Source organism: Mirounga angustirostris, unplaced genomic scaffold (assembly GCF_029215605.1).
Source record: "Mirounga angustirostris isolate CCGP_5_RB_7025 unplaced genomic scaffold, mMirAng1.0.hap1 SCAF_4, whole genome shotgun sequence".
Classification (NCBI taxonomy): Eukaryota; Metazoa; Chordata; class Mammalia; order Carnivora; family Phocidae; genus Mirounga; species Mirounga angustirostris.
The window spans coordinates 100,646,541-100,660,746 of NW_026991712.1; the positions used below are offsets into that span (position 1 = coordinate 100,646,541).

The window sequence follows — 14,206 nt, forward strand, 5'->3', positions numbered from 1 at the left end:
ATGGCTCCAGCCCACATTCCTGTATATGTTGTACTTGAGTAGCATTACAGTGCATCCCGTACAGAGGTCTGGCTAGGCGTACAGTCCCCAAATCATACTTATTTACTTGTACCTCAGTGTCATGCTTAAAATAAATAAAGCACTCAGAATACGCAGTTGAATGAGAGTAACACTTCATTCCAACCTTATAGCTGTTGTGTTCTCATCACCCTCTAGTCTGGTACATCCTTCCTGCCTCCTGGTTACACTAATTCCTGTAAGCTCTGTCTTTTATCTTCTTCTGTCTACATTTTCTTCCATGATAGTCTTGCTCCATTGACTTTAAGTTTCCCCTCTGTGTAATTGCCATCTACATCCAGATTATCTGTTTGGGTGCCTTATGTAATCACCTCCATCCTTGACTTTCCTCTAGTCTTTAACTCCCATGGTCTTCTCTTCCTCACCCACTCCCCAGGTAAGCCCCATGGACTCTAGTGCCATAATGTTTCTAGTCCCGCTTTCTCCTCCCCCTTACCGTGATACAGTTCTCTAATGATATTCTCACCTACCAAGCCACGCCCATCTACAGGCCAGCTTGCATGCTGATGTCAGTTTACTTCTTTTAAAGCACATAACTGAGTCACTGAAACTCCCTCACCAATGATAAATTCATGTCTCAGTCAAACTGGTTCACTGCCACCTTTTAGCTCCACGTCCCTCTGTCCTCCTTTAGGAGTCCAATGCTTGTGTAGAGAGGCAGTATCCAGCTCTGAAGTTAGAACATACGAATTTGAATTCTGGTTATGTCACTGCTGGCTCTGTGATCATGGGGTGGTCATTCTCCTCACCTATAAAATGGGGATAATAACTGGGCCTACTTCAAAGGACCACTGTAAGGATTATGAAATGCTCAGAGTGGTGTGTAGCCTACAGTAAGGGTGCACTAAGTGTAAGCCATTATTAGACTCTGCCTGTGTTTCCTATGCACAACCTGTATTTTTATACCCCAATTCCTTTCTCATGCTTTATTTTGTTTTCAGAATGTTCTCCTCCATTTCCATCTCTGTGTGTTCACATCCCACACATTTTATATTCATGTGCCCCCCACTCTTCCATGTAGCTTTCAGGCAAACCCCTAATACTGAAAATATCTTTCCAATTTCCATAGCCTCTCCTCTGCACCTAACAGTATTTAGCCCTTTCCACCTTGTGTTAAAAGTATGTGTGTATGTATCTTTGCTCTGAGAAGATAGGGGGAAACAGGAATGATTTACGAGTTTTTGCATTTTCCTAAGTGCCTAACCAAATTGATATTGATACTGTATTTGTTGAATAAATGAATGAGTATTCCACTTGTTCATTTACCTTTTCCCTGATACGCAAGTGCGATACAGTTTTAGAACCTTGGCCAAATGAACATCTTCTCTTTGCTTGGTTATTTGTTCTCCCTCTGTCCTAACCCCACCCTTCCTCTTCTCTTTTCTATCCTTTTTCCCTTTCTCTGACCCTTCCCCCTTTCCTGCTACACCTCCCCTCTCTCTTTCCCATGCCCCTCTCACCTCTTCCCCCCCTTTTTTTCTTCTCTTCTTCCTCCTCCTCATCCTTTAATTCTGGATTCTCACTTTATAAAACCTTCTCCACAAACTCATAGCCAAGCACCATGGGCACAAAAGGATACTGTTTCAAGAGGGAAATATTTGCTGATCTTTTTTTTTTTTTTTTTTTTTTGGTTACTTTTGTCAAAAATAAGCGAGCATGTAATATCCAGTCATAATGCTATTTACTCAGCTACTGAGAAGAAGCAATTGTTGAATAGCAAAAATAAGCCCAATTTTTGGACAAGAAGAAGTCATCTCATAAGAACTTTTTAATTACATGTTCTGATTGTTGCAGTGTGTTTTGAGTATAGTTTGTCTTTCTGCAAAAGGGAAACAATTGCAGGGTTAGTGTCTTGAGATTTTGTGTGTGTGTGTGTGTGTGTGTGTGTGTGTGAAGTAAAACAGAATGTTACATTGTTTCGGGTGTGCAGCATAGTGATTTGACAGGTCTGTATGTTCTGCTGTGCTCACCACGAGTGTAGCTCCTATCTGTCACCAGATAACACTATTATAATACCATTGACTATATTCCCTCTGCTCTACCTTTTATTCTGGTGACTTATTCATTCCATAACTGGAAGCTTGTATCTCCCACTCCCTGTTACCCCTTTAGCCCATCCCCTCAACTCTCTTCCTTCTGGGAATGACCAGTTTGTTCTCTGTATTTATGGGTCTGTTTCTGCTTTTTGTTTGTTTTTTTCATTTGTTTTTTTAGATTCTGCATATAAGTGAAATCATATGGTATTTGTCTTTCTCTGTATGACTTATTTCATTTAGCATAATACCCTCTAGACCCATCCATGCTGTCACAGATGGCAAGATCTCATCCATTTTTATGCCTGAGTAACATTTCATTGTATGCATACACCACATCTTCTTTATCCATTCATCTATCAGTGGACGCTTGGGTTGCTTCCATATCTTGGCTATTGTAAAATAACGCTGCAGTAAACATAGGGGTGCATGTATCTTTTTGAATTAGTGTTTTTGTTTTCTTTGCATAAATACCAGTAGTAGAATAACTGTTACTTGTATTTTTTAATGTTTTGAGGAACCTCAATACTGTTTTCCACAGTGGCTGTACCAATTTACATTTTTTTTTTTTAAAGAATTTGATCAAAGGTCTCTAAGAATAAATTCTTAAGTATTTTTGTGACCATTTGGTGTTTAGGTTTTCCTTATTCCGCTAATTCCTTCCCCCTCTTCTCATTTGCAGTGTCATTTTAACTTATAATACTTTCCTTCAACATCTTACCTGTCTTCTTCTCTTGATCAGTACCCTGTCCTTTCTCCTAAATCTGAAAACCACCTAAAACATCATATCATGTTGTTTTTAATTTCCACAAGTCTTAAAATGTCTCCTGTCTTGTTGGAGGAATGTTCTTATGATTTCTGTTAAAGATACCAATAGTAACCATCTAAATCACATTTCTAATTGTGAGCCTGCACAAAACCAATGTATCTAATTGTATTAGTGAATATAAAATAGATCAAATATGCTATTATCTCTGTATTGGAGTGAGGGATGTAAAGTTAACAAGATTGAATGGTAGTTTGGGAAGTCAAACTTGAATTCTTATTTTATAATTATCATCTGAAACAACATGTAAAGTTTAATAATTTTAAAACCTCTTTGCTTCTGCTTTTTTCCCTGAGCCATAGTAAATTAATGCTTAGGACTGGACAAAACATGTAATTCTGGGGAATCCTGAAAAACAACACCGTGTACACAGCATTATGAGATTATCATTTGTGGTAAATGGGTTCTCAAAACTGGTATTATTTTTTTCCCTAATTTAGGGTAGAAATTTAGCATCTGGAGAGGTTGGATTTTTTCCAAGTGATGCTGTCAAGCCTTGCCCATGTGTAAGTATGAGTATTTTCTTTCCATTTTTTCCTGGTTTTGATGCTGTAATTAATTGTGTAAGAATGTATAAAGGATATGGTCTTGTCACTCAATGTTATTAATATTTTCTGGAGGGATCATATTATTTCAGGTTTGAATATATGGTCAATGTTATTATAAGCCTAAAATCCTCATGATTCCATTGTCAGAAAATATTTTTAATTGGTATATGCAAGGAGAAAATCCAACTTAGTAGCTACATTTACAAAAATAAATTGTCTACAGGGTGTTAGAAGGAATAAATCAAAGCTATAGATTAGATGCATTTTCCCCTTTTCCCATGGAGGTGAGAATGGTAGGCTCTAATCTATTCCTAGTCATTTTGGGTTATAGAGAGATGTTATGCTTCCACTAGCGTGTTTGAAAGCATAATAGCATGAAGTCCACAAAATCTTCAATCAAATCTCTAAATACATTTTTCTGTGCTTTAGTTTGTCGTTACTGTTTATTTAATGTCATAATGGCATTTTCTGAAAACATCAAGCACATTAGATAGATACAAGGAGAATGAATGAGCATTTACTCAAACATTATTATGGATGAATATAACATAAAATGTGCTTTCTGGTGTTTTATTAGATTTATAAATTTCTGTTTAAGGTGACATTATTTTTTTGTAAGTTGATATTTAGGGTTGATTTTTCTATGAAACTCTTGAAGTTCTTGATTGGAAGTATATGAAAATTCCTTTATTAATATAATGGAGTTTATGGTTAAAAAAAACTCCTTAAATTATCTTGCTTGCTATATTTCAGTCCTTCCTAGATTTACAAACTGGACATCCTTTTTAATATTATAAATGTCTGCCATCCTTGATTTCAGAATGTAGTCTGTAAATTAATTTACTGTACTCATTCCAGCTTCATTAATTTCAAAAGCAAAGGGAATCAAAAACAATTTGCTATTCTATTGGTTCTGTGATCTAATGTCACATGTTCTTATCTAATAATCTTAGGAAACTGTTGAACTTTGATACCACTCTTATTTAATTATGTAAGCAAAATGAATTTTTAGTTAGTTTTCTGTCATTTGTATGAACAAGATTCAAGCTTCCTATGCTTAAAACAATGATATTTATATGTAGGCAGGAAGCAGGAGATTATACATTCCAATATTAAGATGTTTGGGAACCAAAAGACATCAAATCAAGAATATTAAACATTTCATATATCAAGTTCTGTTATCTTTTTACAGCCTCTTGAAGTTTTATTTTAGGAAAATTCTGGCACCTGGCAGGTATCTAATACACTTTGTTGTGTGAATGAACAAAGGGGTGAAAAAGCAAGAGAAAATTCCTAGCTGAACCTACATAATTAACAATAGTAGATACTAATTATATCAGCTTATAGTGAATGGTATTTGGTGACTCAGTTACTAGAAGGAAAAACATGTTCAGAATTTTAAGCTGGTAAGGAGTTAAAGGAGTTAAAAATAATTATGGGTAGGAATACTAACTAAATATGATTGTTTTATAGTGCAAAGTTAATAGTTATTAAAATTTTAGTGCTTAATAAAATTGTAGATTCATTTGTTGGTTTAGGGTAAGTTAAGTAGGTGGAGAGATTGGAGGGGAGGATATGTTGAAGGAGTTTGGAAGATGGTATCTCTTTTGACTCTGGGACATATTGTTTATCAGGGGTCCATGAGTAGTGCGGAATATTCCATTCTGAGCTCAAAGGTTATTCTCCAGTATATGCTGTGCCAGATAGAAAGTTAGAACTGAGGAAAATGCAAGAGGAATATAAATGAGACCATTTCATCCCTGGTAATATAGTAACTGGGAACAAAACCTGGAGCTACAGCACAGTGCAGACTTGGGTAACGCTTTGTGACTCCCGAAGTCTTCAGTGGGTGAACAAGAAGAAAACAGTTCCACAGAAGATATGTCTATCTTCATCTTGGATCTGGGTTGGGAAGAAAAAAGAAAGCAGTCTCCCGTAAGAATTCCTAACTTTAGATCCAAAAACCACCCAGGCGTAGGGCTGAAATTCATACCAGCTCTGTGACTGAAATAATTCTAAGCTAGAAACAGTTTAAAATGATTCCACATTGATTGTGTTTCCAGTACAAATACAGATTGTCTCTGGATTGGAGCCTCATTGCACACAGTCCTTAAGAGGATTTCTACAGATAAAGTCCTAGGGAGTATAAGTTCACAATATGGGATCATCACATTCAGGATTAAACAAACCATCTTAAGCAAAGTTCAGCAGAAAAAATAAAATTCAAAATTAGATACACAAAGACAGCAGATACTGTAATTATCAGGTACCAAGGTCAAATTTTTATATTTAATATGGTTGAAGAAATAAAAAAGAATAAAAGTCTAAGAAGAGAAAAGCCACTCTCCAAATTTCTTGGATATATTTCACAAAGAATCAGGCAGAGTAAGTGAAATGAAAACCTTAATGGAAACATTAAATGACATATTAGACACAGTTGGGTAGAAAATTGGAAGACAAATCTGAAGAAACTTCTCAGTGAGTAGTCCAGAGAGATTAAGAAATGGAAATCTAACAGAGAATGGAGCAATAAAGTTCAAATGCATGTTATTGAAGGAGAGAATAGAGATAGTGTAGAAAAGCAATTTTCAAATAAATAACGGCAGAGAATTTTCCAGAACTTATGGTAAAACTGAAAAGTCAAGAAGAGTATATGAAATTAATCAACACCCACACACATTTTAGTTCATTTCAATGGCAGAACATCAAAAACAAGGAGGAAATATTAAAACCAACCTTAAGAAGAATATGGATTACCTATAAAGAGTTGATGATTTGACTCATAGCTAACAACAGCAGTAATGGAGGCAACAAAAGTTTTCACTTCTGGTGGTTGTCAAGTAGCCCCTATTGGATCAAGCTTCCCACAGAAAACAACCACAAGCTCTGGGCGAGATATTAAAGCAATAACAAAAACAATCTGAAGGCATTGGCTAAGAGATGAGTTGACACTCGGTAAAAGGGGATGACACTAGGTTAGTTTCCTGGTTTTGCAGCTGGCTTGAGGACAGATACTAGGTTGCACCATACAGGGTAGATAAAGTTCAGATAGAAACTTCACAGTGTCACTAGCTTGAAGAAGCGGAACGTGGAGTTGGAAGGAAATCTTAGAAAGGAAGGTGTCAGAGAGGGAGGAACCTCGAGTTCTGTGTATAAACTTTGCCTCAGTTTGGCTGCATGGTGCAGACTTTGTCCCAAAGTGGTTCAGTTTAGGCTCAAAGAACAAAACTGAGAATTCATCTGCTTCTCCCCATAGGGGTGATAGTTTGCAGTTGGAGTTCAACCAAGTTAACTGCCTACTTTAAGAAAAATCACACTCTTTCTAGAAGCATCACAGAATTCAGAGCTTCTACAGCATATTATTCAAATTGTCCAAGATACTATCCAAAACTACTCAATATGTAAAGGAGGAAAACACAAACTATACTCAAAAGAAAAAGCAATCAAAGGAGAACAACCCTGAGAGGTCCCAAATGATGTAATAAGCAGGGAAAGATTTTTAAAGTAGCTATTATAACTATGCTCAAGGACATAAAGGAAAGTATATTCATAATGAATGCACAGGAAACTTCAACAGAGAAATAGTAACTATTAAAAAGAACCAAATGGAGATTCCATATTGTGAAACTTTAATATTTCAAGCAATAAGAATGATATGTTCAAAGCTTTGAAAGGAAATTAGTCAACTTACAAATCTATCTTTCCTCCGTAGGGATGAAGTAATGACATTTCTAGCCATGAGGTGCCTGGGTGGCTCAGTTGTTAAGCATCTGCCTTCGGCTCAGGTCATGATCCCAGGGTCCTGGGATCGAGCCCCACATCGGGCTCCCTGCTCAGCGGGGAGTCTGCTTCTCCCTCTCCCACTCCCCCTGCTTGTGTTTCCTCTCTCACTATCTCTCTCTCTGTCAAATAAATAAATAAAATCTTTTTTAAAAAATTTAAAAAAAATGACATTTCTAGCCAAACAAACACAAACTAACTTACCTCTAACTGTTCCCTCTAACTTGTATAAGATGTACTTCAGGAAGAAGCACATATCTTATATATATTATTTTACATGCATGCTCTATATCCAGTAAAATATTTTTTAAAACTGTATGACTACAGCCAAAGTTTAACAATATAAACAGCCTGTGATGAAGGTAGAAAAAGGCATTAGGGAGAAATGATCAAAGTTGAGAATATATTCAAAGATAGGAAAGTATCCAGAAGAAAAGTATCTATTGTTTTATATAAGAAAAGGGCCAAAAAAGAAGTGCGGAGGGCCTGTGACAGATGGAGAAAGATAGGATCCCACCCTCAGTATAGGGATTAGTGCTGAGAAGATAGTCCTGGCACTTCACACATCAGAATACATTCACCAAAGAGTGAGAAAGCTCTAGAAGGACATCAGGGTGAAACAGACTGGGATATTGGTTCTGCTTTAGAATGTTCTATCACCCTTCATTTTCGTGGATCTTCAGCTTTCCCAAGCCAAAGGAATCCATAGAATATGTTGAAGTTCTTTTTCCTTCTCTGTCCCATCTTTGTTTTGTTGGTTTTGTTGTGTTGTGTTTGCTTTTTTTGTTTCGGCTCTCTAGGGAGAAGGGTTGATTGAGGAATAAGCATGCATTTAGAGAATACGAAGAGGGAGAAGGAAGGAGGCAATATTTTTCCATCAGATTTCAGAAGCCACGTATATCTTCTAAAGAGAAATCATTGAAGATTGATTACTATTTGTGAAAACAAAATGGTATAAGAAAATATTTGCAGGATTTGAATGGGTGTAATATACTCTACATATTATTTTCTGTGTATCAGGATTTTACATGGTGGTGAAATTAGATGTGTGATCCATAGGATAAAAATATTTAAATACTAATAACTTTGGAGATGCTCTGACCAGAAAGATAATTTTGTTATATATAACTATTAACCTGGAAGGTCAAAATAGTAACAGCCCATTATGAAAACTGACGTAGCTAAGAGACATATTTACATTGATCAGAGCTCTATTACAAATTACGGGTAACAGAGATTCATGAAAAATTTCTAAATACAAAACAAACTATCCATACTCCTTGTCTTTTCTTAGGAATTTATAAACTTTGTTCCCCTCTAATAGTATGGATTTAGTTATTCTTGGAATATTAGTGTACCTTCTTTGGCTTTGTCCATCTTGTAGTTATAATCAGCAACTAGAAGTTTTCTTCTTCTTCTTTCTTTATTTGCATAGCAAATGTAACATTTTTCTCTTTTGCAAAGCTCCATAGGAGAAAAGGGAAAAATGAGTATTTCCCATGACTTTTCATCAATAAAAAGTTTGCCAGTTAGTAGACTTCAAAATCAGAGGTTAGAATTTGTGATATAAAATAAGAGTCTATATCCAGTATATATTGTTTATTTTGCCTGTTTTCTGGGAAAGCAAAGTGCTATTTGGTTTTCCTAACATTTTCACTTAATTTTCTGTGATAGGATTAAACTGCCTTGATAATAAATACCAAAAGCTTCCAATTCATATTTTTCCTGTTATCTCTCCTCTTGGAGGTACAGTGGTGGTTAAAATGAATGAAAGAATGAATTAAAGTGAAATGAATTATTTTCTACTTATCTGACATATACTATGATTCACTCTGTATAAAATTGCCAATGGATGGTTCCAGGACTGTGCTATTTAGGGTTTTATAGAGCTGAGTCAGCTAAACTGAATTAATGATTGATTCCTAAAAGCTTCCCTTAAGTAAACTTAATCTATTTTTTGGCTTTTTATATCCTAGGTGCCCAAACCAGTAGATTATTCTTGCCAACCCTGGTAAGTATTAAAAATGTTTATGTAGCTAAGTTGAAATACCATAACCTTAGCTCCAGGATGCCTTAAATGTGGGGGTAGTAAACCACCTTCCATTTCTATTTATCCTGGCTAAAGTTGTTTTCAAATACGACAAAACACCGTAATGAATTTATATATCACTGACCTTTCCATAACTTCATCAGAGTGGTGTGTGTGTGTGTGTGTGTGTGTATGCATGCACACACTTGACTGTAAATTCAAAGTTTGTAACAGCCACAGAAAGGAATGGGACATAGGCAAATATGTATCTTATATTTTGGAAGAGTAGATTTCATGAAACAGAGAAAAAAATATATGATTATGTTGTTTAAAACTAAAAATTAGCCCAGAAAGGATAGTAGATCCTAAACTGTAATATGAGAGGAGCAAGATGTATCCATGTCTAACATTTTGGGTTTACATGGAGCCCACTTACCACTTAGAGGCTAGCATTACCACTAATAGAAACAAGGAAGCAAAGGGAATAGTGATTATTAGTTTTTAGACATGATGAGTTTAAGGGGGAAGTGAGTGATATCTTCAACTGGAAAAAATCTATTTAAGATCCAGGATAGTTATCATCATCATATGGTAATAACTAATATATACCAAGCACTTACTATGTGCTTAGTATTTTACATGTTTTATTTCATTTTGTTTTCAACATCTCTATGAGGAACATTGTTATTATCTTTACAGATGAGGAAACAAAGGTTAAGGCCATGCAAGTAGTAAGTAGTAGAACCAGGATTCCAAGTTATGCCATCTGTACATTGCCATATTGCCTCTCAAAGTACAAAATGTGGGCTTATTTACTTATTTATATTTGTTTCCCTGAATTTTATGTTTGGCTCCTTTTAAAATGACTGCATCTGTTTTATTTTCTGGATATAAAGTATATTTGCATACAAATTAGATATCAGTATATGTATATAAAGGAGATATTCTGAGAGTATATAGTACTAGTTCAGTTTGCAGGTGTAGATAGAACACCTGAGCTGTCTGATATTTTTAAAGTGTTCTTGGAGCGCCTGGGTGGCTCAGTTGGTTAAGCATCTGCCTTCAGCTCAGGTTATGATCCCAGGGTTCTGGGATCAAGTCCTGCTTCGGGCTCCTTGTTCAGTGGGGAATCTGCTTCTCCCTCTCCCTCTGCCTGCTGCAACCCTTCCTGTGTGCTCTTTCTCTCTCTCTGACAAATAAATAAATAAAATCTTTAAAAAATTTTTAAAAATAAAGTATTCTGATTATTTTCTATTATATAACCAAAGCATAGAAAACGCCCAGTTGTTACAGGACAACACTGTCCAAAGTATGGAATTCTTCCCATCAGCCCTCTTTCTCTCTGCAACCATCATGTCTGCCCTCAGTAGCTATTACCTGCTTTCTCTGACTTCCCTGAGCTTGCTAAAGAAATTATAGCAGGCTTTGGTAGAACTGGGAAGCTTTGCTACATTTTTACTTAGTTTAAGATGAATTTGAGGTCAGAACCACATGGAATTAAAAATCATGATCCTGGGCACCTGGGTGGCTCAGTTGGTTAAGCAACTGCTTTCGGCTCAGGTCATGATCCTAGAGTCCCTGGATCAAGTCCCGCATCGGGCTCCCTGCTCGGCAGGGAGTCTGCTTCTCCCTCTGACCCTCCCCCGTCTCATGCTCTCTCTCTCTCATTCTCTCTGTCTCAAATAAATAAATAAAATCTTTAAAAAAAAAAAAAAATCATGATCCTGACAGGAATTAAATTTGGAGAATAGAGCTGATAGCATGGATAATCAAAGGGAACACCACCAGGAGCTGATAAAATCAGGAGAGTGTGGTGATTAGCTTCCTTCTCTTTTCTTTTACTATTTTGCACATAACTAGGCATAATAGTTACAAGGGTAATGATTTTAGAGATAAATACTAATGCCACAAACTACATGGATTTTATTAAATAAACATATACCTGGGAACCATTCAGGGCACAGGAGCTGAGTTTTTGAACACTTTGTTTTAAGATGCACCCTTGCATATATGTAAAATTCTATTGAAAATATGACTTAGAATAGTATTATTCCTAATGATAAAAAAAAAAAAAAATCAAGGTGTTCAGATAAGGAAAGAGTCTTGAAGATAGGAACAAATAAAGATATTTCATAGTAAAATTTTTAAATTACTTTTTTTCTTTTTCTTGAGCAACTTAGTTTATTCACACTAAACAGACAGTTTCATGGGAAATGCTTTCTGCTAGGGGACAAAATGGTCAAGTATATCATAAATGGAAACTTCAATTTTGGAAATACTACACTGTTTAGAGAAAATGATGCTGAATGATGACATGTTGTTCTCAAGTCATTGAGAAGTTGGATATCCACCAATTGCATTGTCTATTCATTACATCTCCATTTAAAAACAAGTTATTCTCACTAGGTAAACTTTGTCTCTTGAGTAGAATCAAGGTGATTATCTTCATTTGCCTGGGTATAGAATTCTAGGTGAGAAATTATTTTGCATCTCGGATTTTAAGGCATTGCTCTATTGTCTTCTAACTTCCAGCTCAATGCCATTCTGATTCCTTCCTTCCTTTCTTCCTCCTCCTTCTTCCTTCCTTCCTTCCTTCCTACCTTCCTTCCTTCCTTCCTTCCTTCCTTCCTTCCTTCCTTCCTTCCTTCCTTCCTTCCTTCCTTCCTTCTCCCTCCCTCCTTCCCTCCCTCCTTCCTTCCTTCCTTCCTAAGAGAATAAATCTACACCTTTATTTATTTACTTTTCAGTAAGTTTAAATCCTTGAGGGGTACAGCATCACACAGATTCTGTGGCCAATGGCTTTAGCAGGAAGTTTGCTTTGGAATTTGGCACGAACCATGCCACTGTTTCCATGAACATGAGTTACTCTTCCCCAGATTACTCTGGTTTTGTTCAGTTTGCCACCAAGAGTCACTGTGTTGTTCTTTGTTTTGTACACATAAGCACATCTCTGCCTAGGTAGAATTCAGTTTCATCTTGAGCATAAACACCTTCAATTTTAAGAAGAGCTGTGTCTCCCTCTGGTTCTGGAGACCCTACTTATAGACTGCAAAAATGGCCTTGGACCACAGCCTTCCAGACATATTTCTTGATTTAGGAGTCCTCTTCCCAGCAGGCCTCCATATGTTCCAAGATGGTGGAAAGAGGCCATTCTGACTTCTGATTCTTTGTATGTAATTTGATTGTGAGGGGGAGGGGGAGCACACACCCTGCAGGCAGGGATGAGGCATGGGGCTTAAAACTGGGGAACTATCTGAAAATCCGTATGAAGAACAGGATGCAGATGCCAAGATTCCTACGCCATTCTACAAGTAGTGAGACAACTTACTTTTCCCTACCCTAGCAGGAGAAGTAGAATTAGAAGGTGTATTATGTGGAAAAATTGCGGCATGTAGGGCTTACACTTAGAGCAATGCCAGCAGAGATTGAGGGAGATGCTATTCTGCAGAGTAGTCAAATTAAGGAAAGTCTACATACTGACTGATGACAATCCCCAGTTCCTTTGTGTAGCTCAGTTCCAATACTGTGACAGCTGGGTCTCATACACACAGACTATCCTCATTGCATCCAAACAGAAATCTGGAAGATTTTTCTCTAAAGGAACTGAACAGACTCAGTAAAAAAAAATCCTAAAATCCTACCATTTGGGTATTATCCAGCCCCATGAATCACATTCTTGCCAAATGATTATGTTCCTACCCAGTGAGTCTGCTTTGGTGCTCCCCACCCCCACAGAGATGCCTCTCTCCTAAATATAAACAGACAACAAAGAGTAACCAGGCATTTGAGAAAAGCCTTGAACTAGAGAACAAATAGAATAAATGGGGAAAAGAAATGAGGAAAATACAGACATTAGAATGAGCAGAAGAAAGATTTATTTTTAAAGCCTTTAATTTATATTCTCAGAATTAAGAGATGACAATATACCCATGGAAGTGAGCTGGTTGTTTTATAAAAGGAAAATCAGAGAACAAGAAAGAGCTCTTAAATTATGTATTAAGTAGTGGAGTTGGAAAATAAAGTTGGGCAAATCCTCCAGAAAATCAAATCATTTGATAATATGGGACAAAAGGTAGGGAAATTAGACAGTTGATCCAGGAGGTATAGCATTTGTTTAGTGGGAACTCCAGAAAGAGAAAACTGAGAGTAGCAATTATCAAGGAAATAAGACAAAAATTTCCTAGAACTAAAGGACATATGGCTCCAAATTAAAGATGCTACTGAGAGCCCAGGACAATATTGAACTAAAACGTATAGCATATAACTGGAAGGCACATTATCATGAAATTTTGCAATATGGAGAAAACAGAGTCTGAAAGATTCCAGGGAGAAAAAGAAATCAGATCACATACAAAGAATCGGAATGGCACTCAATCGCAAGTGAGAAGACAATAGGACAATGCCTCAAAATTTGAGAAAGTAATTTCTCACCTAGAATTTTATATCCAGGCAAATTCTGAATTAAGTATCAAGTAAAATAAAAATATTTTTTCTGGATGGGATGCTTTCTGAGTATTACAACCCATGTATCCATTTATAGGAAGCTGAAGGATGAGCTAATAAACCAATAAAGAGGGAGATACAGATTCCAGGAAATGAGAGCAAAGGGATGTCCCAGGACTATAATAATTCAGCAGGCTTAGAGAGCAAGTAGTATTGAACAGACCAAGAGTGTGGAGGGCTCAGAAGAAATGAATGTCTCTGTAGAAAAAATGGACAGGTTCAGTATATGGTGTTGAGAAGTGTATTATTGAGGTGTTTATCATTCTCTTGGGAGACTTTGGAGAGAATTTGTAGGACAAGTTTGAGCAAATAAAAACTTGGGGAATTGTTTTTCTGGATGTCAGATGTTCTTTGACTATGAAAACATGACAAAACTGGGCCAGATGATGGCTTGGCTTTGTAGAGGTTA

At 36.5% G+C, this 14,206-nt stretch overlaps 1 protein-coding gene and 1 pseudogene across 1 annotated transcript in view; one reads left to right on the top strand and one right to left on the bottom strand.

The window, feature by feature from the left end:
* VAV3 (vav guanine nucleotide exchange factor 3) overlaps positions 1 to 14,206 on the top strand; it is a 359,026-nt gene that overhangs the window by 315,148 nt on the left and 29,672 nt on the right. The window contains exons 21-22 of the mRNA XM_064588729.1: positions 3,378 to 3,443; positions 9,242 to 9,276. Coding sequence (XP_064444799.1) covers positions 3,378 to 3,443; positions 9,242 to 9,276 — 101 coding nt within the window. The remainder of the gene's footprint in view (positions 1 to 3,377; positions 3,444 to 9,241; positions 9,277 to 14,206) is intronic.
* Positions 12,033 to 12,377, bottom strand: LOC135364141 (large ribosomal subunit protein eL33-like; annotated as a pseudogene).